Source organism: Megascapheus bottae, chromosome 10 (assembly GCF_031878675.1).
Source record: "Megascapheus bottae isolate mThoBot1 chromosome 10, mThoBot2.hap1, whole genome shotgun sequence".
NCBI classification, from domain to species: Eukaryota; Metazoa; Chordata; class Mammalia; order Rodentia; family Geomyidae; genus Megascapheus; species Megascapheus bottae.
The window spans coordinates 21,053,102-21,078,993 of NC_143518.1; the positions used below are offsets into that span (position 1 = coordinate 21,053,102).

Sequence of the window (25,892 nt, forward strand, 5' to 3'; positions counted from 1 at the left end):
TGGAAACTTTAGTAGGAAGAAAGATCTAGGTGGAGAAGTGGGTCATTGGGAATATGCCACTAAATGGTATATTGAGAGTCAAACCTTTTCCTAATATTTTCTCTTTACCAGCCATCATAAACTTATTAGCTCCACCACTTTTTCCTCACTATGATGTTCTGGCCAGGTCCAAAGTGACAGGGCCAAACCATAGGCTGAAACCATGAGTCAAAATAAACATGTCTCTTTTTTTTTTTTTGCCAGTCCTGGGGCTTGAACTCAGGGCCTGAGCACTGCCCTTGGGCTTTCTCAAGGCTAGAGCTCTACCACTTGAGCCAGAATCACTTCCAGCTTTTTTCTATGAATGTGGTACTGAGGAATCGAAACTGGGTCTTTGAGCGTTCTAGGCAAGCACTTTACCACTAGGCCAAACTTCCAGCCACATTTCCTTTTTTTTAAGTTGCTAATCTCAGGTATTTTGTTATAGAGATAGAAAATAGAAGCTAAATGGTTTCAGCCTAAAAACTAGGTAACAGGTGATGCCACAGAAAAGAAAAGGCCTGCTTAAGGATAGAAAACCAAGAGTTCTTTTCTTCTATGTAAGTGTGGGGTAACTATTAGTTCTTATCATATAAATGGCATTTATAACAATAGGCTCAAGTAGGAGTACCTAGGAAATAAATAACAGTAGAGATGTAAGGATTTAATCTAATGGGACTCCCCTACATTTCAATATCACACAGAAGAGTATAGCTAGTGAAAGACACTGGGAAAGATCCACAGGTAAAAATTAATAGGAAAGTCAATTTAAGAAAATATTTCAAGAAGTGGTGATAAACACTGTATAAGCTCTTGACAGGCTGGTAAAATTCTTTAGAGAAATTTAGTATGATTATAGTTTCCTCACTATTTTATTATTTATTGGCATTGAGACTATCTTAGCAATCTTTTCTACTCTCTATTTTATAAACTTGTATATTACATAAACAAATTTCTTAAAACTATATACCAAAGCAGTTATAAGTTGTTCTGGAAAAGGCTAAGAGGATCGCCAACATGCAAAGTGAACGAGTTTTGGCAAATGAGTTTTGGTGAATAAATTGTTTAAGGTTCATTTATCTTCATCTATAATTAAGAAGGATAAAATTCTTGAACTCAAAGTAACTGAGCTAGAAGAAGTCTGAAGAAACTTAAGATAAAACTAAAAAAAGATGAAAGGTAAGAGGTCAATGATTAAAAGTGTAACTATATCCAAAGGCAAGGTAGTTTATGCCCATAATTCTAGCTAGTTAAGGAGGCTAAGATCTGAGGATCATGGTTTAAAGCCAGTCCAGGCAAAAAGCTCCATGAGACTCTTGTTACCAATAAACTACTCGGAAAAAGCCAGAAGTGAAACTATGGCTCAGGATAGAGCCTGGCTCCTGAGCTCAAGTCCCAGGACCGGCACACACACATACAAAAGTAAAATAAATAAGAGACAAATAACAAACCTTCAAACAACAAAAAAATTAGCCCTGACAAATTTCTTTCAATATTTTTGGTAGAAGAATGCTTGATTTTTACATGGGAAGGGTTAACAATGTTCAAGAAGTAATGTACTCACCACCTTACAAATGTAACTGTATACTCTCTATATATCACCCTGACAATAAAATCTAAAAAAAGAATGCTTGATTTTTTTTAACCCAGAGACAGAACATGACACAGGTATATTAATTATAATAAATGATTTCAAATTTTACAGTACTTACCTGCAAGCACAAGGGTAATATTTAGTACAATGAATATTCCACAAAATAGGCCAACTCTAAAAGTAGTCCATGCTGGTGCAGGCTGTGGACCAAAAAACAGCATTATGAATATTAGAGGATATCAAATACATTTAGCATATGCTGTAATAAGCAGTATAAGCTTCAACAATCTATAAAAATGGCTGATGGGAGAAATATTGTCAAAATACACAATTTACACTAAAAAAAAGAACAAGGAAACCTCTTAGGGATTCTGTTTTAAAGGAAAGGTGAAGAGTGTATGATATGCAAAAGTGAAAAACAGTGCAAACTATTTAGAGATAGAACAATGACTTCCTCCCTTGTATAACTAATATAAGCCAATAAAAATAAATACAAAAGGAATCTCTGAAGCTGCAATAATGTTTTATAATCTGATTTTTCAGTTTTGTTTTTGATGACAGTGTCTTGTTTATGTCTACATAGTTCAGGCTGTTCTTAAACCTGCAATCTTTTTTGCTCGGCCTCCTCATGCTATGATTCTGTCACCATGCCTTGCAATTATCTAGATGTTCATAAATATAAATCACAGAATTATTCATGAACTATCATCCTATAAACTAGAATAGAGTTACCGGTTACTTTATAAAAATCTGATCTCAATCATGAAATAAAAGAATTATAATCTTAGGCATCTAATTCTTTTTTTTTTACACCTGTTTGCCCATGTTTATGACAGCACTGTTCACAATAATCAAACAATGGAATCAGCTGAGATGCCTAACAACAAATGAATGGATAAAGGGTAATTATCAGAAGGGACTTATTAGGAGGAAAAAGAAAGATGGAGCAATTCAACCCCACCTTTGGATTCCACTTTGAATTCTAGTTTTCTTTTTATTTCCACCACATCTGCAGTTACTTCCTCCAAGGAAGTCTCAAACCCCTCTTAGAAATCCACAAAGGATGAAAGTCTTATAAACAGTATTATTGAAAAGTTTTTGCTTTTTAATTGTTCTTGTTGAAATTTATGTATACAACTGATTTTTGTAAACTTACATTGCAACTGAAAAGGCAACAGTGTCACACTCTTATTAGTTTTAATGACACAATTTTCTCCATACATCATCAGTACCCAGGCAGAAAAATATCACCAGTTTTGTAATAAATAAATAAAATAAATAATATTTCTAGATAGTCTTGTTATATAGCTCAGGCTGACCTTGAACTTTTGATCTTCCTGACTCAAGTTTCCTGAGTACTAATATTATAAGCATGTGCCACCACGTCTGACTCTTGACATCTAGTTGAAAAAAATGCCTAGCATAATAATAATAGCAACTACTTATAAATTTTGGCTTAAAATTTTTTAAGATAAAGAAGCCAGCCAGCAACTAGATTGTGTTATTAAATAATATTAAGTACAGAAAAACAAACAAACTTGTATAAGCAAACACAAACCTGAGCAGCTCCCAGAGGGGGCACACGTAATCGTTTCATAGCCTTTTGTCTGTCACCATCTTCGAGTTCATTGGTCACTACCGCCTAGAAAACAAATTACTAAATTTTGACATGTTATAAATAATTCTTTTTTTCATATATTTATTATTGTAATTAATAGAAGGGTTACATGATATTTGCCAGACAGATGGTGCATTAATTCCCATACATTGATACCCTTTCACATGTCTTGTTCCCCATTTCCCTCCCCCTGACCCCCACCCCTCATCTTGTTTTCCCCCCTTCCCTATCCAATTCAAATAACCAAATACAAATATATCCGATATATCAGGTAACAAAGTGAGATACTGTAACAATATGAGATAACCAAGGGACAGCAAAAGAGATGAGAGATAACATAGTACCTTAAGAATAATTCTATACTATACAGATACATACTTATATGCATATAATTTATAATATATATACTCTAAATACAAATGTATGACGATAAAACAAAAATCATAAATTCAAAGATAACTATTTACAAAAGGTAAACAGAAAAGCAGAGATAATTTTTAAAAATAACGTATTAATATAAAGTACAGGGTGCATAAGTGAAATATATCATGAATAAACAGGATTACTGTACCTCAGTTTCAGAGATGAGCTGATTGATTTTCTTGCATGTATAGAATGGGGCCACTTCTACATGAGCCACTCTCCAATCTGCTCCACGAGATGTTTCCAGAATCTTGTCATGCTTTTTAAGGATTTTTCGAAACCCTGTAAAATTCAGATTCTATAGAAAGAAAGAAAGAAAGAAAGAAAGAAAGAAAGAAAGAAAGAAAGAAAGAAAGAAAGAAAGAAAGAAAGAGGAAAAACATTATTAATGTCTACCATCGTTAGAGGATGAAAAAAACAGCATTAAGCCTTGACAGAGCTGAATAGACAAAGAATGGAGTACCTAAGGAAACAACAGAAGTTTTACAAAAGAATTCACTGTTATGGATTTAAAAAAAAAACTCCGGTTATTACTCAAATCATTTTAATTTCCATTTTATTATGTATAACTATTCCAAAAATAGCTTCTATTACTGTACTACATTGGTCAAAAGAACATTTATGTACATTTTTTTGCACTTACAATGCACTAACACATACTTATGCAGTTCTTTGCTTTTGGGAGGTAATCATGTATATACCTGCAAGAAAACTTTAGTTTCATTAACTTTTACTTCCTTACCATTCATTTAAGTTTGGAGACAGGAGCATAAAATAGTCAGTAGAAGAAGTGACTGCATCTACAAGGTCAGCTAAAAATGAGAAGTACATTTTTCTTCAATGATTCCATTTCGGATTTTTTTTTTTTACTATTGATTAGGAACTCTAACACGACCCAGAATGGTTTAGTAGACACATACTATCTTTACCTAAAACTACCAGAGCCGCTTTTAAATTAGGAAGCAAGGCTACTCCATGAGTCAAAGGATATCCCTTCAATACTATATAAAATGTTTTAGAAAACTAATCTGCAAAAAATAGAAGTCTTTTTCCAAACTGGTGGCTCATGCTTGCAAGCCTAGCCCCTCAAGGCTACAAGGCTGAGATAGAGAATCATAGTTCAAAGGCATCAGGGGAAAAAAAAAGTCCACAAAATCGCTAATCGTAGCTACTCAGGAAGCTCAGATTTTAGAATCACAGTTCCAAGTTGGCCAGGGCAGGAAAGTCTGTGAGACTCTTATCTTCACTAAACTACCAAAGAAGCTAGAAGTGGAGTTTTGGCTCAAGTGATAAAGCAGTATCAAAAGAAGCTTGGGCCCAGTGCCCAGACCCTGAAAAAAATACAATTTAAAAATCCCCAACAATTCAAAAACAAACAGTAAAAAGCTAGAGTGGAGGTATGCCTCAAGTGTACAAGTACCAAACAGAGCCAGTAAACAGAGCCAGCAAAAAACACTGAGTTCAAAACCCAATAATACACACAAAAATCTTGACAGGGCAGAATCTGAAACGTATAATTTTAGCTACTTGGGAAGTAGAGATGTGGAAGACCAACTTAGGCAAAAATGTTTCCAAGTTTTTTTCTTTTCTGTCATTTTTGTTATCTTTCCTTTCTGTTCTGTTTGTTAATATGTCTTTGGGAACTCAAGAAGAGGCACAGAAAAGGACGGGCAAAGGATAAGCAAATGTAGTAGTGGTACTCACAAATGAACTATATAACCTATGTGTGGGGATGGGAGTGTAATATTGGGAGAGAGCAAGGGAAGGATGGTACTGTTCAAAAAGAAATGTACCTGACTTGTGTAACTGTAACCTCTCTGCATGCCACCTTTATAGTAACAATTAAAAAAAGAAGATTGCATTTCAACCAAAGGCTGGGTAAAATGCTACATTCCTCTCATTCTGTCTATGCAGGGAATCACATTTAAAAAAAAAAAAGGATCATGATCAAAACCAGTCCCAGAAAAACATCAGTTAACCTATACAGAAAACAGTGGCTAGATACTAGCATATGCCAATCATTCAAGCTATGTGGGAAAGAACAAATAGGAAAATCATGAATAGGTTTAGCCTAGGCATGAAGTAAGACTGTTCTCTCAAGAAAGACCAAGGCAGGGCCTGGAGTTTGGCCTAGTGGTAGAGTGCTTGCCTAGCATGCACAAAGACCCAGGTTTGATTCCTTGGTACCACATACATAGAAAAAAAAAAAAAAAAAAGCCAGAAGTGGTGCTGTGGCTCAAGTGGTAGAGCTGTAGCCTTGAGAAAAAACCCAAGGACAGTGCTCAGGCCCTAAGCCCAAGCCCAGCACTGGCAAAAAAAAAAAAAAAAAAAAAAAAAGAAAGACCAAGGCAAAAAAAGCTGATGGAGTGGCTCATAAGATAGAGGGTTTTGCCTAGCAAGCTTGAGGCATGGAGTTCAAAGTTCAGTACTACCAAAAATAAAAAATAAACAAACAAAATTTTCAGCACTTGTCAAATCTGGTACATAGTTTTGGTCAATTAAAAAACACTAAAAAAAAAACAAAAAAAGCAAAAAACAAAAAACAAAAAACCCACTAAAAATCCCAAGAATCCCAGCACTAAAATAAAAACTCAAAGAATAAAACTTTTTTCCTTTTTGGAAGGTCTTAATGTATTTCAAGATAATTCTACTTCTTAGAATTTCTCTATTATTTTAAAACAATACTGTTTAGGTTAAGTACCTGATAGTTCTGCAGCAGGATAAGACTGAGGTAGAACTCACTGAATGCCAGTTTAAGGTCTTTAATATTCCTATGTTGGACACGTTCCTCATGTGACAAGTGGAAGACTGGCTTTCTGCGTTGCCGCAAAGTAGTAACACCAGTAGTTTCTTTCTGTGCATCCAGTGATGACTGAAGCTCATTCTGAAGTGTAGCAAACCTGCGTTGAGCCTCTGCAAGCTTTTCTATAAGAAATAAAATAGAAACACAAAGTAAGTCTTTTTTTTTTAAAAGCTTGTAAAAAGATATAAGGGGTCAAGTGGTAAGATCACCCATCTAGCAAGCACAGGGCCCTGAGTTCAGATCCCACAAGTGAGAAAAAAAAAAGATAAAAGCTGATGAGTTCTTACTGACTTCTGAGTTTTTAATAATATTAGGTTGCTATTCTAGTATTTCTGGGAACAGTGGTACATGTACTATTTACAACTGAATATGAAAATTATTTTGTGTAATGCCATCTTTCAACCTCTTTCATAGTTTTCTCCCCACAAAACTGCTAGCCTAAGTTTGAATAGCTGAAAGTTGGTCTACAAACTCATCCTACAATTTTCTCAGGTCTCAGTAGGTCAAAATAGGAGATTAGACAGATTCTGACCCAGGGCTAAGTGGAAGGAACAGAGATATGTGAAAGATGCTATTCCTTTTCACTATCAAGATAAAGCTACAAATGTTCTTACTACCGGATACATAGAAGATAAAGAATACTAGGTGTGATAACTATAACACATCGCCAGATACTTAAAAATAACAAGTGCCTGGGCTGGCTTTGAACCTTGATCCTCAGATCTTAGCTTCCTGAGTAGCTAGGATTACAGGCATGAGCCACCAGCGCTTGGCTGTTTCTTCCTTTTAACTAGTGATTCTTCTCAAGGCTTAACTATCTACAATAGCATATGAGAATCCCCAAATAGAGATAGGGATCAAAGCACAAAAACATATATGATTTGAAAAAGTTACATTCAACATTATTACAATTAAGGTAAAAGCTGTTTCTGTAGGCTTAGAGAAGATGACAAACATTACTTTGGACCAAGTGTCCAACTCTATTTGGCAAGGAGAACACTTTATCATATCTAGATCAAAAACTCAACATACAGAACTGTACAAAAATTGGAAAAAAGTATACACATGTATAAACATGAAGCTGTGCATCAGTGGCTCACAGCTGTAATCCTAGCTACACAGAACACTATGATCTAAGGATTGAAGATTAAGCCAGCTTAGGCAAGATAAGTCAGACTCTTATCTCCAATTAACCACAAAAAGTCAGAGGTAGAGCTGTGGCTTAAGTGTTAGAACACTAGCCTTGAGCAAAAGAGCTGGGACAGTACCTAAGCCCAAGTTCAAGCCCCAATATCAGCAACAAGAAGAAAAAAAGTACTTTGATCTATGAATGCAAATCTGTAAAAAAAACTTAGAAAAATAAAAACAAATGTAAGTAATTTTACAAGTAATAGTTTATTTTGGCAACAAATTTCAATTTCTAATATATCAAGAGACACTAAATGAGAATAAACAACAGTATTAAAATAGCATATACTACTGCTATAGATTTTCATATATAATATCTGATCAAAGTTTCTAATAACTATCAGAAGATTTCAAAACACTTATGTGTCCTTCAAAAACCTAAAATGAGAATTAGCAAAACTGTGTGGGCCCCAGTGGTTTGTACCTGTAACATAGACACTTGGGAGGTTGAGAACAGGAGGATCACTGACCTATATGAGACCTCTTCTCAACTTGTAACTGGGTTCAGTGGTGTATCCTATCATCCTGTATATGAGAGACTGAGATTTACAAAACAGCCTGGGCAGAAAAGTCTGTGAGACTCTACCTTCAAAGAAGGGAACCTGGATGCAATGATATATGCCTGGTATTCCAGAAAGACAGAAAGCCTACAATAGGCAGGTAGATACTCAGGCTCAGCCAGAAAGAGAGCTATCCTAGAAAACCAATGAAAAACAGGGCTAGAGATATGGCTTGGCAATATCACACCAGCCTACTGAGCATAGGCCCTGAGTTCAAATCTCCAATATTGCCAAAAAGAGAGGAGAAAAAACAAACAAACACTTAAGGTCTTTTTCTCCTGCCAAATTTATCTATTTTTACAAGACTAAATCTATTATATTGTTATATAATTGAAGAAATTTTCTTTTCTGGTTCCTGGGCCATGGGGCTGTCCCTGAGCTTTTGTGCTCTAGGCTAGTGCTCTACTACTTGAGACAGCACCACTTTCAGCTTCTTCTGTGTATGCGGTACTGAAGAACTGAACCCAGGGCTTTGTGCCTCTTAGGTGAGCACTCTAACATTAGGCCACACTTCTGGCCCTGTTTGGCCTTTCTTAAGTATGATTACAAACAAATGTAGCAGTTGACAATGAACTATTTAACTTGTAGAGGGACAAGAGTGAAAAACTGGGAGAAAAGGAGGAAAGAGGTAACACTGTTCAAAAAGAAATGTACTTATTACCTAACATATGTAACTGTAGCCTCTCTGTATATCACCTTTACAAAAATAAGAAAAATTAAAAGGAAACAGACTCAATAAAACATATTTTATGAGACATTTAATGTTTTAATATATTTCATTTTCCTCTGTACAACTACATAAAATGTAATTAAAAATTAAAGAACATGTTACTTTAAAACTGACCTAACATTATTAGCTAACTTAATTTGTGATAGATGGAGGCAGGTTAATAAGCCTAATTTATCTGTACATGCTACCATAAGATGTAATCTCAGCACTTAAGAGGTCTCAGGCAGAAGAATCCATGGTTCATGCCAGTCTAGGCTATGAAGCTAGATTCTTTTTTTTTTTTTTCCTGCCAGTCCTGGGGCTTGAACTCAGGGCTTGAGTACTGTCCTTGGGCTTTCTCAAGGCTAGAGCTCTACCACTTAAGCCACAGCATCACTTGCAGCCTTTTCTAAGTGGTTCAGAAGAACTGAATCTGGGTCTTCTTGAATGCTACACAGGCACTCTACCACTAGGCCAAACTCCCAGCCCATCTGTCCTTTTTTTTTTAAAAGCTTAACATGCCTCTGTATTGTTTATGGTTTTTCATATACCCTCTTATCTGAGGATTGTAGTCTTTCAGACAACTTGCTGTAGAGAAAGGCTAAATAAGGAGATAAATGATACTATTTAGAGCCATGTGCCAAATTCTATTTCTGACAATCCTATCTTCATATTACCTATCTCTTCCTGACCTGGCAAAAAACATCAGTCTGTAGACTATCAAATTGTATGTATTCTAAGATGACATCAAGAGAAATATCCCAATGGTCCTGCCAATACACACAGTGATGTTATTAAACCACAATATCCAAATTTTTAATAACAGCTAGACTAAAATTATTTTTGACAAGTGATCTAGTATAAAGTATCATTTTTCAACCTGAGTGTTGTAACCCAATAGGGGATCATGAAACTAATTTAGTGGATCATAACCAACATGTTAAAGATCAAACACAAATAGCAAAGTATGAACACTAGAAAACATTACAAAGATAGGATAACATTGTCTTATGAAAAAATAAACTATTTGAAAACATGTGCATTTACATAGGTGCATACAAACATATGTAAAATATGCACATCTATATATGCATGCACTGGGTCATAATGTAGATGTATTTTTATTTATTTTATTTTATTTTTTATTGTAATGTATAGAGGGGATACAGTTACATTCACCAGATGCATTACTTCTTACACATTGATACCCCTTCTCATATTTTTGTCCCCATTTCCCTCCCCTATCATCTTGTTTTCCCCCTTCCCTTTCCTATTTCAAATAAACAAATAAACGTATATACAATATGTCAGGTAACAAAGTCAGATACAGTAACAATATGAGATTAATCAAAGGGCAACAAAAGAGAAGAGAAATAACATAGTGCATTAAGAACAACAATCACACAAGATAAAGCTCTTGTTTCCATATCCTGGATGATCCTTTCATTTAGCTTCATCCCATGGAACATTCCTCAATATAATAAAGACTATGATAAACCCACAGCTAGTATTATACTTAATGGCGAAAAGCTAAAGCCATTTCCTCTAAAATCAGTAACGAGACAAGGATGCTCACTATATATTTTTTTATCTTTAAGTAGCTGTACAAAGGACTTACTGCTAAATAAAGTAGTTTATGAATATATTGCATCTTGGTCAATGTCACCACTTTCAATATTTTCTCCCATCCCTCCAAACGCAACCCCTTCTCTCAATTTTCTTAATTTTGTATGATATTGAAAGGATGGCTTGCCCAAAGAATGAAGCAGTAAAAAAAGGGGGTGAGGGTTAAAAGAACATTTATTCAAAATTATTCTGAGTCAATCACTGGAGTAAAGCCTCAAAGAGTTGAATATGGTCAGTAACTATAGAGATGTGACAAAGAGCGAAGAAGGGTATCCTACAAAACCTGAAGAAAAATAAGTAAGGGTGAGAATATCCATAGGCATTTGAGGAAGGAGTGGACTATATATACATGGTATTATATATAAACAAGAGTTGATTATTTAGGGAGCCAGGAGTCCAAAGTTTGAATCAACAACCAAGAGTTCAATTAGTACAAAAGGGATTATAGAATAGAATGCATTATTTTACACTAGATCTTAGAAGATTCATTTTACAAAAATACTGACTCAGATGAACAATGGTATCTAGAAGATCACTGGGCTTTAGCCTCTTATTTTTGCTTGTTTTGTGCCAGTATAGGGCTTAAACTCATGCCCTAAGCACCATCCTTTAGCTTTTATGCTCAAAGCTGGCACTTTACCACTTCAGCCACAACTCTACTTTAAGCAATTCTGGAGGTCAGAATCACAGACTTCCCTATCTAAGATGGCTTTTAACCACAATCCTCAGTTTTCAGCCTCATGAATAGCTAGGACTACAAGGACAAGCCAATGGCACCTGGCTAAGCCTCTTGCTTTTTAAAGCAACTTTTCATTACTTTTTTTGCCCTCTCTCCATCTCCCATTTCCCACTGAAAAATAAATGAGCCTTGTGAGACACCTAAGTAAGATGCTTCTAGTAGTTGTAAAAAAAAAAAAACCCTGGGAAAGGGCTGGGAGTTTGGCCTGGTGGTAGAGTGCTTGCCTAGCACGCATGAAGACCCAGGCTCGATTCCTCGATACCACATACATAGAAAAAAGCTGAAAATGAAACTGTGGCTCAAGTGGTAGAGCTCTAGCCTTGAGAGAGCCTAAGGACAGTGCTCAGGCCCTGAGTTCAAGCCAGGACTGACAAAAAAAAAAAAAAAAACTCAGGGGGAAAAAATCATTCTCTGAAGAAGCTAACAAAGCCATGAAACTATTCATGCTTAGACTAAAACATTTGGTTTATGATTATGTATTATGTATTACATATCATCATATTATGAGTATCTGGTTTGTGATTATGCTAGTATTAAGATTATGGTATTTCTAAAATGTTTATCAACAGAGTATTCAATAATTTAAAATAATACAAAACTAAAATCTCCTATAATTTAATAATAGCACACTAGTAGTATAAATGTAGTTTTCATACTAAACATACAAAGAAAAATCTAAAAAATAATTTTAGGCTTTTGACATTAAATAAAGCTATGGAGTAAAATTTGTTCATTCATTGCTATGTTCTTTCCACTCCAAAAGTCATGGTGCAGATTAATCCCCACTGTAAGGTATTAAGTGGGAAGAGACTTTATCTAATTGCAATATTAGAAGTGGGACCACTAGAAGGTGAGTAGGATTAGATAGAAGTCATCAGAATAGAGCCCCAGGACTAAATACTAAGGGAGAGAGATATGTGGTTGGCTCCCTAATTGTCTTCAGACAAGTATTTCCTCAGAACGCTGCTGGCAAGAAGGTCATCAACGGATATAGATATAGTTGCTTTATCTTGGACCTCCAGAAACAAAGCATGTTTTTTGAAAACCTACCTAGTATGTGGTATTACTATATTATTAACAATTGAAAACTGATGAAGAAATCTATTACTGTTCATGGAATAGATCATTACATCCAAAAGGCATTCTAGTTATCAGGATGTAAATTCAGCAATGTGATACTGATTACATGTAAGTTTTTCCACAATCTGAACGAAAATTGCTTCTGAATCTAATTGGTTTTGCTTTGATTCTATTTTCATGAAACTATCTTGAGTATCAACTAAATATCAAAAGAATGATGATACCTACAGAAGGCAATGTTCTAAAGAAGATTTTTGAGGGTTTTTTTCCATTATAAAACTACTGTTTACTGATCTATATTTGCATATTTCAATCCAGAGACAAAATAAACAGAAGTTCTAACACTGGAGACAGTGCTCTGGAGGGATGTAGGCAGAAGTGTTCTAGGCAGTGACCAGGCATAACATTACTTAAGTCATAACCTGGAGTCGTGAAATTTGATTCTTAAAAGTGACAAAGCTAAGCTTTTCACCCTTGAGGTCCTACAGGAAAATCTGACAATATGAAGCTTAATAAACACTAAGGTACTAGGAGAACTGTTATTCTAGTTAAACAAAATGTTCCTTTAGTGTAGTTTAACAAGGAAAGCAAAGCCTCAATACTAATAAATTAAAATAATGACATTACAGAATTTATTCTATACTGGCAGCAGACATTGTCTCTTAATATGACTACTTACCTGAATAAAATGTGTTGATTTTGGCAAGCTCCTTTTCACAGGTTTGGAAAAATTTTTCTTCAAACTTGGCAAAGTATCTCTTTACTGTGTCCTCATCTGTAACTAAATGGTAAGAAAAACAGTATTTAAATACTTAGGGAAGTCAAGATTACTGTTAGTACCATCTTAGTAGTCAGATAACAAATGCATGTATTTCTCTTTTTTTCTTTGTCTTTCTGTTGTTTATATTTTCTAAAATTATTATTATTATAAAGGTGTTATACAGAGGGTTGCATGTATTTTTTGAAAAAAATGAATTATAAACCATATTAAGAGACTAACTAAAAATCTCTTCGTAGTAACACAAATTTTTAATTGTACGATACTAACTCTCTACTCTAATAAAATAACTCATGTTAAGAAATGTTCTAAGGGGCCGAGAGTTTAGCCTAGTGGTTAGAGTGCTTGCCTAGCATGCATGAAGACCTGGGTTCTATTCCTCGGTACCATATACATAGAAAAAAGCTGGAAGTGGTGCTGAGACTCAAGTGGTAGAGCTCCAGCCTTGAGAAAGTCCGAGGACAGTGCTCACACCCTGAGCTCAAGCCCAGGACTGGCAAAAACCAACCAACCAACCAAACAAAGTCTTATTCTGTTTTTGGATCTCTGGGTATTAATTTTTTATTTTTTTCTGTCAGTATCACCTACATAGAAAAAAGCCAGAAATGGTACTGTGGCTCAAGTGATAGAGCTCTAGCCTTGAGAAAGCCTTGAGAAAGCCCAAGGACATGCCCAGGCCCTGAGTTCAAGCAAACAAAAAAAAAAAAAAAAAGAAAAAAAAGAAATGTTCTAAGACTTCAGAAGAAGATTTTTGTTCTGTAGACAGAAGTCAGGAAGATACAAGGTGCTAGCAGGTGAGCTGTGGGATTTCTTTAGCTAAACTCAATTAAGAAAATTTGGAGAAGAAAAAAACCAAGCAGCTCTCAGAGATATCAACCTGAAAAATCAGGTTGATTTTGTTAAATTTCTACCATTTTTACTTTAACTATCAGATACAGAGAGAAAAGTGTGAGCACGTAAGTGTAAATAGGTTTAGATGCTCCAAAGCTTCAGAAGCTTGACAGGTTAAAAAAACTGAATTGAGCAAGTGGATGACTGAGATAATAAGTGTAACTATCACCTCTAACATGAATGGTATGACTTTTGGCAATCTAGACTAGTCCACTAGCTGCCCTGTAGTGATATGGACAAGGATAGTTTGTCAGATTTTCCCATTTTTCCAGACCATAAATCCTATGTGGACCAATCAGTACATTTTTCCACAGGCTAGATCCAATTTGTAGAATTACAATCTATAAAATATAAATGTAAATTCAGGAGACCTATCCTAAAGGGCTATGTTTCCTTCCTGAGATGCCATTAGATTCTCCAGATATTATTCATAGTATAAAACTATTTTGTTGGGCCAGGAGTTTAGCCTAGTGGTAGAGTGCTTTGCCTAGCATGCACAAAGACCTGGGTTCTATTCCTCGGTACCACATACACAGAAAAAAGCCGGAAGTGGTGCTGAGGCTCAAGTGGTAGAGCTCTAGCCTTGAGAAAGTCCAAGGACAGTGCTCACGCCCTGAGCTCAAGCCCAGGACTGGCAAAAAACCAAACAAACAAATAAACAAAATCCTATTCTGTTTTTGGATCTCTGGGTATTTATTTATGTTTTTTTGGACAGTCCTGGGGCTTGAACTCAAGACCTGAGCACTTCCTTGGCTTTCTCAAGTCTAGCTCTCTACCACTTGAGCCACTGCACCATTTCTAGCTTTTTCTATGTATGTGGTACTGAGGAATCAAACCCAGGTCTTTGTATGCTAGGCAAGAACTCTACCATTAGGCCAAACTCCCTGCCCAATCTCTGGCTATTTTTAAGCTTGAAAGGTATAGAAAAAGTATACATCTCTTTCTATTTTCCAGATCACTAAAATGTAAGGACAATGGAAATGTCATTTCCTTAAGAAATATGCAAACACACATATATGCAAGTTCTTATCACTAGAAACATGTTAAAAACCACTGAGAGCTTAACAGTTCTAAAAAGGATGCTAAATCTACTTGTGTAATTTGAATAAAATAAATGTGAAACAAATTGAACTTGTCTAAAAGTCTTACTTTTATATTCATTTGTGTTAGGTCTGAACCAATAATGCAGAATATTCTAGTAATTTTGTAAAAAATAAAAAACAAAGAGATGACCATTGAAAGCTTCTCAGATAAACAGTAATTTATATCAATTCTATTTGTGTAATTTGAGTAAAATAAATGTGCAACAAACATGCACAAAAATTTACTTCCAGGGGCTGGGAGTTTGGCCTAGTGGTAGAGTGCTTGCCTAGCATGCATGAAGACTGGGGTTTGATTCCTCGGCACCACATACATAGAAAAAAAAAGCTGAAAGTGGTGCTGAGGCTCAAGGGTAGAGCTCTAGCCTTGAGAGAAGTCCAAGGACAGTGATTAGGCCCTGAATTCAAGCCCCACAACCAGCACACAAAAAAATTACTTCCAATATATACCTGTTATAAATCTGCACAGATAATGCAGGATATTATAACAATTTTGTAAAAAGTAAAGTAAAAAACAACAGATAACTAAGCTCCTCGGGGAAACTTAGCAATTTATATACAATTAAGGTACTGCAGGCCACTAGATAATTGCTTTTCAAAGCAAACCCCAGCTTCTTAAAAAGGTGGATCTTGAGTTAAGGAAGGTCCATGTTATCAGATGCGCTACTTACAATCACACATAGCTATGGGTAATTTAAAATAAGGAATGTAAAAAATTGTTTTATTTTTTATTTTATTTCCTATTGTCAACAAAGAACACATAAACCAAAACACAGGCTTAGCTGCATTTACTCAGTTTTCCTAATATCAGACTTCATTCATAAAAGTGATAGGTAAAGTTCAGGAAAGTAGTTTAAGATAGTCTCTAATCTTCAAATAATGTATAGATTACCATTAATGATAATTTTTGGCAATAATATATTTGAAGATTTACAAGCTACCTATTCCACAACTACATAAAATATTACCATAAAATCGGAAACAAAAATAGCCAGGCCTTGGAGAAATTGAAACATCTGTAATAAACTTTAGCAGTTAAGGAATGAGCATTCAACCCATGAACTATTCTTATTGTTCTCATTTCAGAGATCATTATATATAAAATCAGCAGTCTGTCTTAGTTCACATACAATTTAAGAGCCATGAATCAAAGAGGGTTCAGTAATGCTATAACAGGAAGAAAAACATAAATAAAAACAACAAACATAGCTATAAAAAAGAAATGAAACCAAAGGTAATATTTTGGTCCTGTCAGGTGGAAAAGGTCTGATAAACTATTGGATCTGCAAGTATTTTTATTAATTAAAAATTTAGAAAAAACACAACAGAAAGAACAGTGTACAGAAACAAATCCAAATAAACATGGAAATTCAGATTAAGATAAAAAAGGGCTTATGGCACTCTGGAAAGCAGTGTGGAGGTTTCTCAAAGAACTTCCTATGATCCTGCTATAACACTCCTGGGAATTTATCCTGAACATCATAACCCAAGATATGATAAGGACACCTGCTCCAGATGCCCTACTGCAGATGAATGGATACAAAAAGTGTGATACACACACACACACACACACACACACACACACACACACACAATGGAATTCTACATAGCCAACAGACAAGATAAAATAATGGCATTTGCAGGGAAGTGGATGAATCTAGAGCAAATCATGTTGAGTGAGACAAGTCAAGACCAAAGGAACAAAAGGCCAATGGTATCTTTAATATGTGGCTATTAGATCCCCACAGTACAAGAGCGAGGACTTAATATTTGCATACCCAATGCTATGGACATGGTATTGGAACTATAAGCACAACTACAGACATAAAAATTTATGACTCTGGGCCGGGAGTTTGGCCTTGTGGTTAAAGTGCTTGCCTAGCATGCATGAAGACCCGGGTTCGATTCCTCGGTACCACATACATAAAAAAAAGCCAAAAGTGGTGCTGAGGCTCAAGTGGTAGAGCTCTAGCCTTGAGAAAGTCCAAGGACAGTGCTCAGGCCCTGAGCTCAAGCCCAGGATTGGAAAAGAAAAAATAAATTTATGACTCTATAGACATTATGTTTTGTTACATAGATTAATATGTATCTATGACATAAAACCCTCAGCCTAATTGTAATTATGTTCTAAAATCTAAGTGCCAGTGACTGTACATAGAGATTCCCTTCTTGAACACTTGTTTGTTAAATACGTCATTTGACATATGATATAAAAATCAATGCTAATAAATTCTTTAATTAAAAAAAAAGGCTTATGGGCCAGGAGTTTGGCCTAGTGGTAGAGTGCTTGCCTAGCATAAACAAAGACCGGGGTTCGATTCCTTGGTACCACATACACAGAAAAAAAAGCCAGAAGTAGGGCTGTGGCTCAAGTGGTAGAACCCTAGCCTTGAGAATACCCAAGGACAGTGCTTAGGCCCTGAGTTCAAGCCCCAGGACTGGCAGGAAAAAAAAGGGGGGGTGTTCAACTCACTGATAAAAAAGGAATTACATAAGAATTATTTTTTTTATTTTTTTGCCAGTCAGTCCTGGGCCTTGAACTCAGGGCCTGAGCACTGTCGTTGGGCTTTCTCAAGGCTAGAGCTCTACCGCTTAAGTTATCGCACCACTTCCAGCTTTATTCTATGTATATGGTACTGACGAATTGAACCCAGATCTTCATGAATGCTAGGCAAGCACTCTATTACTAGGCCAAATTCCTGGCCCCATAGAAGTCTTTCTTAAGTACTATACAAAAGGAAGAAAAGTCAAAAGATGAATGATACTTTCACAAAATAAAATGCTTCTATTCTATAAGATACTATAAGCAAAGCTTTTAAAAAAAGCAGCAAACAAGAGCAATAAGTATCTTCAGTTTTCTAAAACACAGAAGACTCAAATGTAAAAACATATTTCAAAAAAGTTTACAAATCAATATTTGAATTATATTCAATTTTATAGGAAAAAATGTGAGGATCAAAATAATTAACAGAGGGCCCGGAGTTTGGCCTAGTGGTAGAGTGCTTGCCTAGCATGCATGAAGACCTGGGTTCGATTACTTGGTACCACATACATAGAAAAAAGCTGGAAAGTAGTGCTGTGGCTCAAGTGGTAGAGCACTAGCTTAGAGGGAAAATTACAAAGACAGTGCTCAGGCTCTGAGTTCAGTCACCAGGACTGGCAAAAAAAAAAAAAAAGATTAACAGAAAAATAACAAATGGGAACAAAGAAATGAAAGGATATTCAACATCCAGACATCATATAATTGCAACTTAAAAAAAAACACAGGTAATATTTAAATACAACAACTTGATAAAAATGAAATGTTTTTGAAAAATCAAAACTAAAATACAATATTCAACCATCATAACTGGAAAGATTTTAAGTTGTTAACGTTTTGGCAATGATTAAGGAAAATGAATTCTCCTATATGACAGATATATGAGTCTGTAGGAACTTTTAGAAAGATAACTTAGTAATAGGTATTTTAAAAAATTAGTATTTTTCAATGTGACATGTAGGAAATACATTATAAAATAATCTTTGGCAGAACATCAGCCTTGAGCAAGAAAGTTGAGGGACAGCATTCAGGCCCTGAATTTAAGTCCTAGTACCAGGACAGACAGGCAGGCAAGACAGGCAAGCAGGCAGGCAGGCAGGCAAGCAGATACACATACACACACACATACACACACACACACACACACACACTCTCTCTCTCTCTCTCTCTCTCTCTCTCTCTCTCTCTCTCTGTCTCCCCCCCCCCCCCCCCTCTCTCTCTCTCTCTCTCTCTCTCTCTCTCTCTCTCTCTCTCTCTCTCTCTCTCTCTCTCTCCTAAACAAATGAACATTTGTGGGAGTGTTTATATACCATTGCTTTCAATGGCGATAAAGAAAACAAACTGAAGGCCAATAAAGGGGAGTGATGTTAGGAATTGTGACACATGCATGAGAGATGTGTGTGTCACACAGGCTGGCATTCACTTCTGAGAATGACTTGTCTCAGAGATGAATCTTCCTTAGACTTCCTAATTCTCCAAGGCATGCAAGCAGACAGGACCAGTGGAGAAACCCCTATCCTGCTCTGACTCTTGCCCTTCCTCAACCCCAACAAAAAATAAAGAAGTTTGATTTAAAAAAACTAAACACTATAATTGACACTGTAGCAGTCATTTTTTACATAAAATATCACAGGAAATTATGAGGTAAAAAGAATTAAAATACATAGATAGCATGATTCTATTATGAAAAATACATGTAAAAGTTAACATTCTCTATACATTCACAAAAAAACAAGACTGAAAAGAGGTTACCAAAATGTGAGCTGTGGAGGCCTCTTTTAAAAAAGGACTAGGCAGGCTGGAAGCATGGCCTAGTGGTAGAGTGCTCTTCTAGAAAGCACAAAGCCCTGGGTTCAATTCCTCAGTACCACATACACAAAAAAAGCCAGAAATGGCACTGTGGCTTAAGTGGAAGAGGGCTAGCCTTGAGCAAAAAGTGTCTAAGGACAGTGCCCAGGCCCTGAGTTCAATTCCCAGGACTGGCAAAAAAAAAATAATAAAATAAAATAATTAAAAGAGGAGTAGGCGGGGGTGGGGGGTGGGGGAGGGAAATGGGTACCAAGACATGTGAAAGGGTATCAATGTATGTGAATTAATGCACCTTCTATCTGGCAAATATCATGTAACCCTTTTACTAATTACAATAAAAATGCAAAAAAATAAAAAATAAATAAATATTCTACTACATAAATGGAAAGAAAATAAAAAAAAAAGAGGAGTAGGCAAAGACACTACTTTCCGGGATCATTTCTGTTAGTATCTTATTATAGAAACTTCACTGCTTGTATAAAGTAACAACAACAACAACAAAAAACAAACAAACAAAAAAAGAGGCATAGGCGCAAAGGTTCAATACCTATATATACCTGATCATATAAAATTACTACCTATCAAACTGAACACTAGGAAATGGAAACAAGCAATGTTTACTTCATTGTTCTTTTTGTTTGCTTTCTATCTCATTTGTTCATTTATCTGTCTCTGGGAAGATAGAGGAACAGGAATGAACAAATGGAATAGTGACACTCACTAGACACTATGTTGAAAATGAATTATAGAACTTGTGGTGGGATGGGGAGATAAACTGGGAGAAAGCAAGGGAAGGGGTGACTTTGTCCAAAAGTTAATGTACTCACTCTACCTGGCTTATGTAACTGTATCCTTTCTGCACATTACCTTTTAATAACAATAAAAGAATTTTAAGGAGAAAAACAAAAGAGCATTAGGCATGAAAGGGAGTCTCTTATTTTTACTGTCTATAATTACTTATTGTTTGAATTCATTACAAAAATTATATTCATGCATAGATGAATAAATAAAGGACCTTATTAACAAGAAGGGAATGTCACATTTAAATCTTTACATTATATATAGTAAAAAGCTAATATCAATATAGTTAGTTGAAAAGAATTTATCAGAATGTAGAGGTACAGAATGATTGAGTCATGTTTCTTTATACAAGTTGGTAGAATGCCCATTTACAAAACATCAACTTTTCACATGAGATGCTTCCCATAACTTCCCTGCTGAATAACAAAAAAAAGTTATTCTGAATTTGAGAACCAAAGAATCACAGCATTCAAAAGCCAACTAGCTCATCTTATTTTGTAGATAAAAGAACTGAGGTATGGAGAGCCTATAGATAGCATGAGTTTCTCCTCTAGCAACAATATTATTAAAAAGACAAATGAAACCTACAGACTAGGAGAAAATTCATGTGTTTGATAAACATTAGACCTCTAATACAGTACAAGTAAGAAAGTTAAAAGGTACAGCAACTTTATAATTTTTTTATTGTGATTAATAGAAGGGTTACATTATATTCACCAGATAAAAGGTGTATAACATCACAAACATTGATACCCTTTCTCATGATATGGTCCCCATTTCCCTCCCACCTTCCCCCTGCTTATCTTGATTTCCCCCCTTCTCTATCCAATTTAAAATAAAGGTATAGCAACTTTGTGAAAATAGTTTGGCAGATCCTCAAGATGTAAATTATGTAATTATTATAACATTCAGCAATTCTACTTCTAAGCTGCCCCCAATGAATGACTACCCTTTCTAGCAAAATAAGAGATTATCACAGGTTGGAGATTGTGGTTCAAGTGGTAGAATATTTGACTGCTAAGGTCAAAGCCCTGAGTTCAAAGCTCAGTTCTACCCCTTCTGACACACATACAGTACCTCTCTTTAATAGATGATATCTAATCTAAAATATAAAGGATGACAAAACAGAGGGAACCACATTTTAGTAAAGGGTCTATGGGATGACTGAGGAACTGAAAGAAGCTCAAAATGTAACCAACAAACAGTGGTGAGATGAGATAAAGGTAGGGAGATAGTCCTTCCACAAACAAAGGCTGTGTTAAAAAGTTTGGATTTTATTCTATGTGCAATGAAACTTACAGAAGCTTTTTAAGTCCATAGTGTATACATAGTAGAAATAGTTCCAGTTTCACTAAATGATCATTTAAAGTTATGCTTCTGAGAAAATTAGAAATGCAGATGAAGAAGAATAATTCTATCTTTAAATAAGTTTTGGAATAAGTCTGTGAATAGAATTTAACTGACTTTTTTCTAAAGTAGTAGTTCTCAATGTTAAGCCATGTTTGTTGCCCAGAAGACATATGGCAATGTCTGAAAACATTTTTGGTTGTAAAAAGTGGACATCTGAGAGAATGTTACTAATCTACTAAGTAGAAGCCAAAATAGTGTGTGTGTGTGTGTGTGTGTGTGTGTGTGTGTGTGTGTGTGTATGTTTTTGTCAGTCCTGAGGCTTGAACTCAGGGCGTGGGCACTGTCTTGGGCTTTCTCAGTAGCACTCTACCACTTGAGCCACAGCACCACTTCTGTTTTTTTCTGTTTATTTGGTACTGAGGAATTGAACCCGGGGCTTCATGCGTGCTAGGCAAGCACTCTACCTCTAGACCACACTCCCAGCTCCCTACAAATATTCTTTAATGTCCAGGATAGTAATTCCTTCTTGGTTCCTGGCCTGTTTAAACAAAGAATTACTCAACTGAAAATACCAGTAGTCCCTTGGTTACCTCATATTGTTACAATTGTTCACCTTGTTATCTGATATTTTTTATATGTGCTTAATTAGTTATTTGAAATTGGATAGGGAAGCGAGAAATCAAGATAAGCAGGGGGAGGGTGGAAGGGAAATGGGGACCATGTCATGAGAAAGGGTATCAATGTTTGTGAAGTTATGCATCTTCTATCTGGTGAATATAATGTAACCCTTCTATTAATCACGATAAAAAAAGTTTGAAGAAAAAAAGAAAGAAAAAAAAGGAAATACCAGTAGTACTAATATTTTGGTGAAAAGTGAGCCTTAAGAGGCCCTGAAGGACAAAATATGAACAAATGAAGCTGTGGTACTATCTACACACTATACTGAAGATGAACTATTCAACTTGTGGGTGAAGATAGAAGGAAAAAAGCTGAGAGAGAGCAAGGGTAGGGGTGAAACTATTCAAAAACAATGTACTTGTTACCTGACTTATTCAACACCACTGTACATTATCTTTATAATAACAATTTATAAAATTTAAAAGAGGAGCCTTATTCTAATATACAGTGCTATAAAAAAGGGACATGATTTACTATGCTTCTGAAATTTATATACAAGAATATAATGCTTCTTGCAAGTAGGGTGGAATGTGATAGAGACAAGCTGGGGAAAGGGTAGAGTCAAATCTGTAAGAATGATATTCTGTAGATTATTCAGTTCAGAGGTATTAATGGTAATGAAAGTACCATAACTACCTTTTTGTCTATATTCAAATATATTCTACACACAATCATTTTTATGAATTCTTAATTTCTACTCATGAGAAATAAAAACTGATCAATAAAAATTAAATATCTGAGTAGGTACTATCAAATATAGTAAGAATTGTATTACTGCTTTTATTATTTTCAGACTTCTTTTTCAAGGAGTGTAAATTTAAGCCAAGCACAGTGGCTCACGCCTGTAATCCTAGCTACTCAGGAGGCTGCGATCTGAGGATCAAGGTTCAAAGCCAGCCCGGGCACAAAAGGACCTTTTCTTATCTCCAATTAACCTCTAGAAAACGGGAATGGGGCTTATATCAAGGGTAGGGAAGTAGCCTTGAGATGAAGGGCTCAGGGTCATCGCCAGGCCCAGGGGTAGATCGGTAGCCTTGAGCTGGAGAGCTCAGGGGCAGAGCCCAGATAGAGTTCAAGCCCCATGGACCCACTAAAAAAAAAGTATAAATTTGCAAACCAGGAATAACTAACTTGAAATGCAATTTATTTCTAGATACTACCACATAAACAGGTGGATAATTACATAAAGCACATGGCAAATAAGATTGTAAAGATAAAAATATAATTCTGAATCACTGGTGTAGTAATGTTGAATATTAAAATGCTTCTATACATCAAGCAATACAATAGGTGTAGAGATGAATACACAGTGTATACATAAAACTTGCCCTCTGAAATCTATGTAGTAAAAAGTTCAAATGACACAAATATACAAACAGAAAAAAAATGTAAAGATGGAAAAAATAATCAGCAGGTCTTTAATTAGTAAGGATTGGGTGAGGGAAAGGTGTAGGAGTCTCTGAAATATCATCTGAGATGAAATCTCAAGGGTAAGCAAGCATTTTCTAGAGCAGCAGAAGTGGTCCAATCAGCAGAAACAGCATGTAACAACATGCTACAGAAAAAAATGTATTATATCCCAATAACTAAAGTTCTAAACAATGGAAGTCAGGGGACAGTGATCGCTGTGTCAAAGCTAGAAGGCAAGCCCAGTCAGTTGGGCCTTTCAGAATAAAGAACAGGTCTTCTTTCTAAGACCAATAAAATTTCTTTTTGAAGGATATTAAGCAGAGGACATAGCAGAATGAGGGCTTGTGCATTATTAGATGATTCTGTATTCCTGGGTATCTTATCTATGGCATATACAGGAACACACCTAAGGGAATATGGGAGGAAGGCACAGAAGGAGTGGAAAACAGGTGACAAAGTAAGCAGCGGGATGCATCACTGGCACCAGACATTGGTGAAATGGAACTAAGCAATGCAAGGGCAGTGATGGGAGAGAGAGAATGAGAGAGAAAGTGGAAACAACCGATACCCTAGCAAAGGGAAGAAACATACAAAACACCAGATCTGGAAGAAATGGTTTTTATTATCAATGTTCGAAAAGTTGAACTCTTTTTTCTATTTATGACTAGAGGTTTTTGTATTTCTCAACATTTATAAATTTTGTAGACTAGAATGATGATGCTTAGTATTATGAAAGTAAAAAAGTGATTATGACTTTAGAAAGTATAGCTATGCCCCAGTACTGTGAAATATATGTAACTACTTAATCTCAATAAAGAAATTTTTGGAGGAAAAAAAATGAGGGCATTTGAACAGGCAATTTCTAAATCTCCTCACTCCTATTTCCTATTCTGTTAATTTCCAAACTTCTAATTTTGTAAAAACAATTCTGAGTCCAGCTTTTATCGTAAGAGATTTTAACCTAGTGTATTTTTCAAATATTCTCAGAATGCATACACACAAAAAACCATTTAATACACACTAATGTAAGTGAAATAAAATTAATTTTAATAGCACGAACTCTGATACAATTAATTATTATCCTGATGAATATTTATCTAGATTTGATCTGCTAGGCAAGGGATACCAATAAACAAAAACACTGACAAATTAATTCAAACAAGGGCATAAGTCAATGTCAAGTTAAGTGGATGTACCAGTCAGTAACTTTCAAATGATGGCTGCCTCATATAATCTTTAAAAGAATTGCTACTATTTTACATACTTTTAAATTATGAAAAAGATTTTAACACATTCAAAGTTATGAACAATGCAGCTTCTCTTGCACTGTAATTAAAATAACATGATTTAAAATGCATATTTGAATATAAATGATTAAGTAATTTGGTGACTACCATTAGTCCTTATTAAAATATAAATAAGGTTATTACCAGTAAGTTCATATCACTCGCTTTCCTTTGGGAACTTATATTTTCATTTTACTCAAATAACAGAATTTATCCTAATATTTTTTTTTCTTAAAGCCACTTATTGAACATCTAATCTTTCTTTTTTTCCCCTTTTTTATTTTATTGTCAGGGTAATGTATAGAGGGGTTACAGTTACATTTGTCAGATAGTGGGTGCATTACTTCTCACACATTAATACCATTTCTTGTGCTTTAGTAACCATTTCTCTCTCCCTACCCCATCCCAAACATCTTTTTCCCTCCTTTCCTTCCCTATTTCAAATAAACATATATACAAATGCCAGGTAACAAAGTCAAATAGAGTAACTCATACACAACGGAATTCTGTGCTACCATCAGAAAGAATGACATCGTCCCATTTGTAAGGAAATGAGACTTGGAAAAAAATCATAGTAAGTGAAGTAAGCCAGACCCAAAGGAACATAGGCTCAATGGGTTCCCTCATTTGTAATAATTAGTACACATCTAGAACTCTCCTAGCAGAGGATCACAATAGCTCAAAAGCTATGCACATAAGGTCATAGAGGATAAGGAAACAAGCGTTTATCTTTGTGATTGTTGTTCCTATGTTACTTTCTAGTTATTAAATATACATATATGTTAAATTTTAAAATATGACACTTTGCAAACACTGATTATTTAGGTATCAAAATTTCATCCATATTGAAATTCCATTATAATTCTTAGAACGCACTGTATTAAAACAACAA

At 35.3% G+C, this 25,892-nt stretch overlaps 1 protein-coding gene across 1 annotated transcript in view; it reads right to left on the reverse strand.

The window, feature by feature from the left end:
- Xpr1 (xenotropic and polytropic retrovirus receptor 1) overlaps nt 1-25,892 on the reverse strand; it is a 114,801-nt gene that overhangs the window by 41,750 nt on the left and 47,159 nt on the right. The window contains exons 3-7 of the mRNA XM_090340315.1: nt 13,038-13,139; nt 6,355-6,578; nt 3,802-3,951; nt 3,171-3,254; nt 1,731-1,812 (exon numbers count right to left, since the gene is read on the reverse strand). Of these exons, the coding sequence (XP_090196441.1) occupies nt 1,731-1,812; nt 3,171-3,254; nt 3,802-3,951; nt 6,355-6,578; nt 13,038-13,139 (642 nt within the window). The remainder of the gene's footprint in view (nt 1-1,730; nt 1,813-3,170; nt 3,255-3,801; nt 3,952-6,354; nt 6,579-13,037; nt 13,140-25,892) is intronic.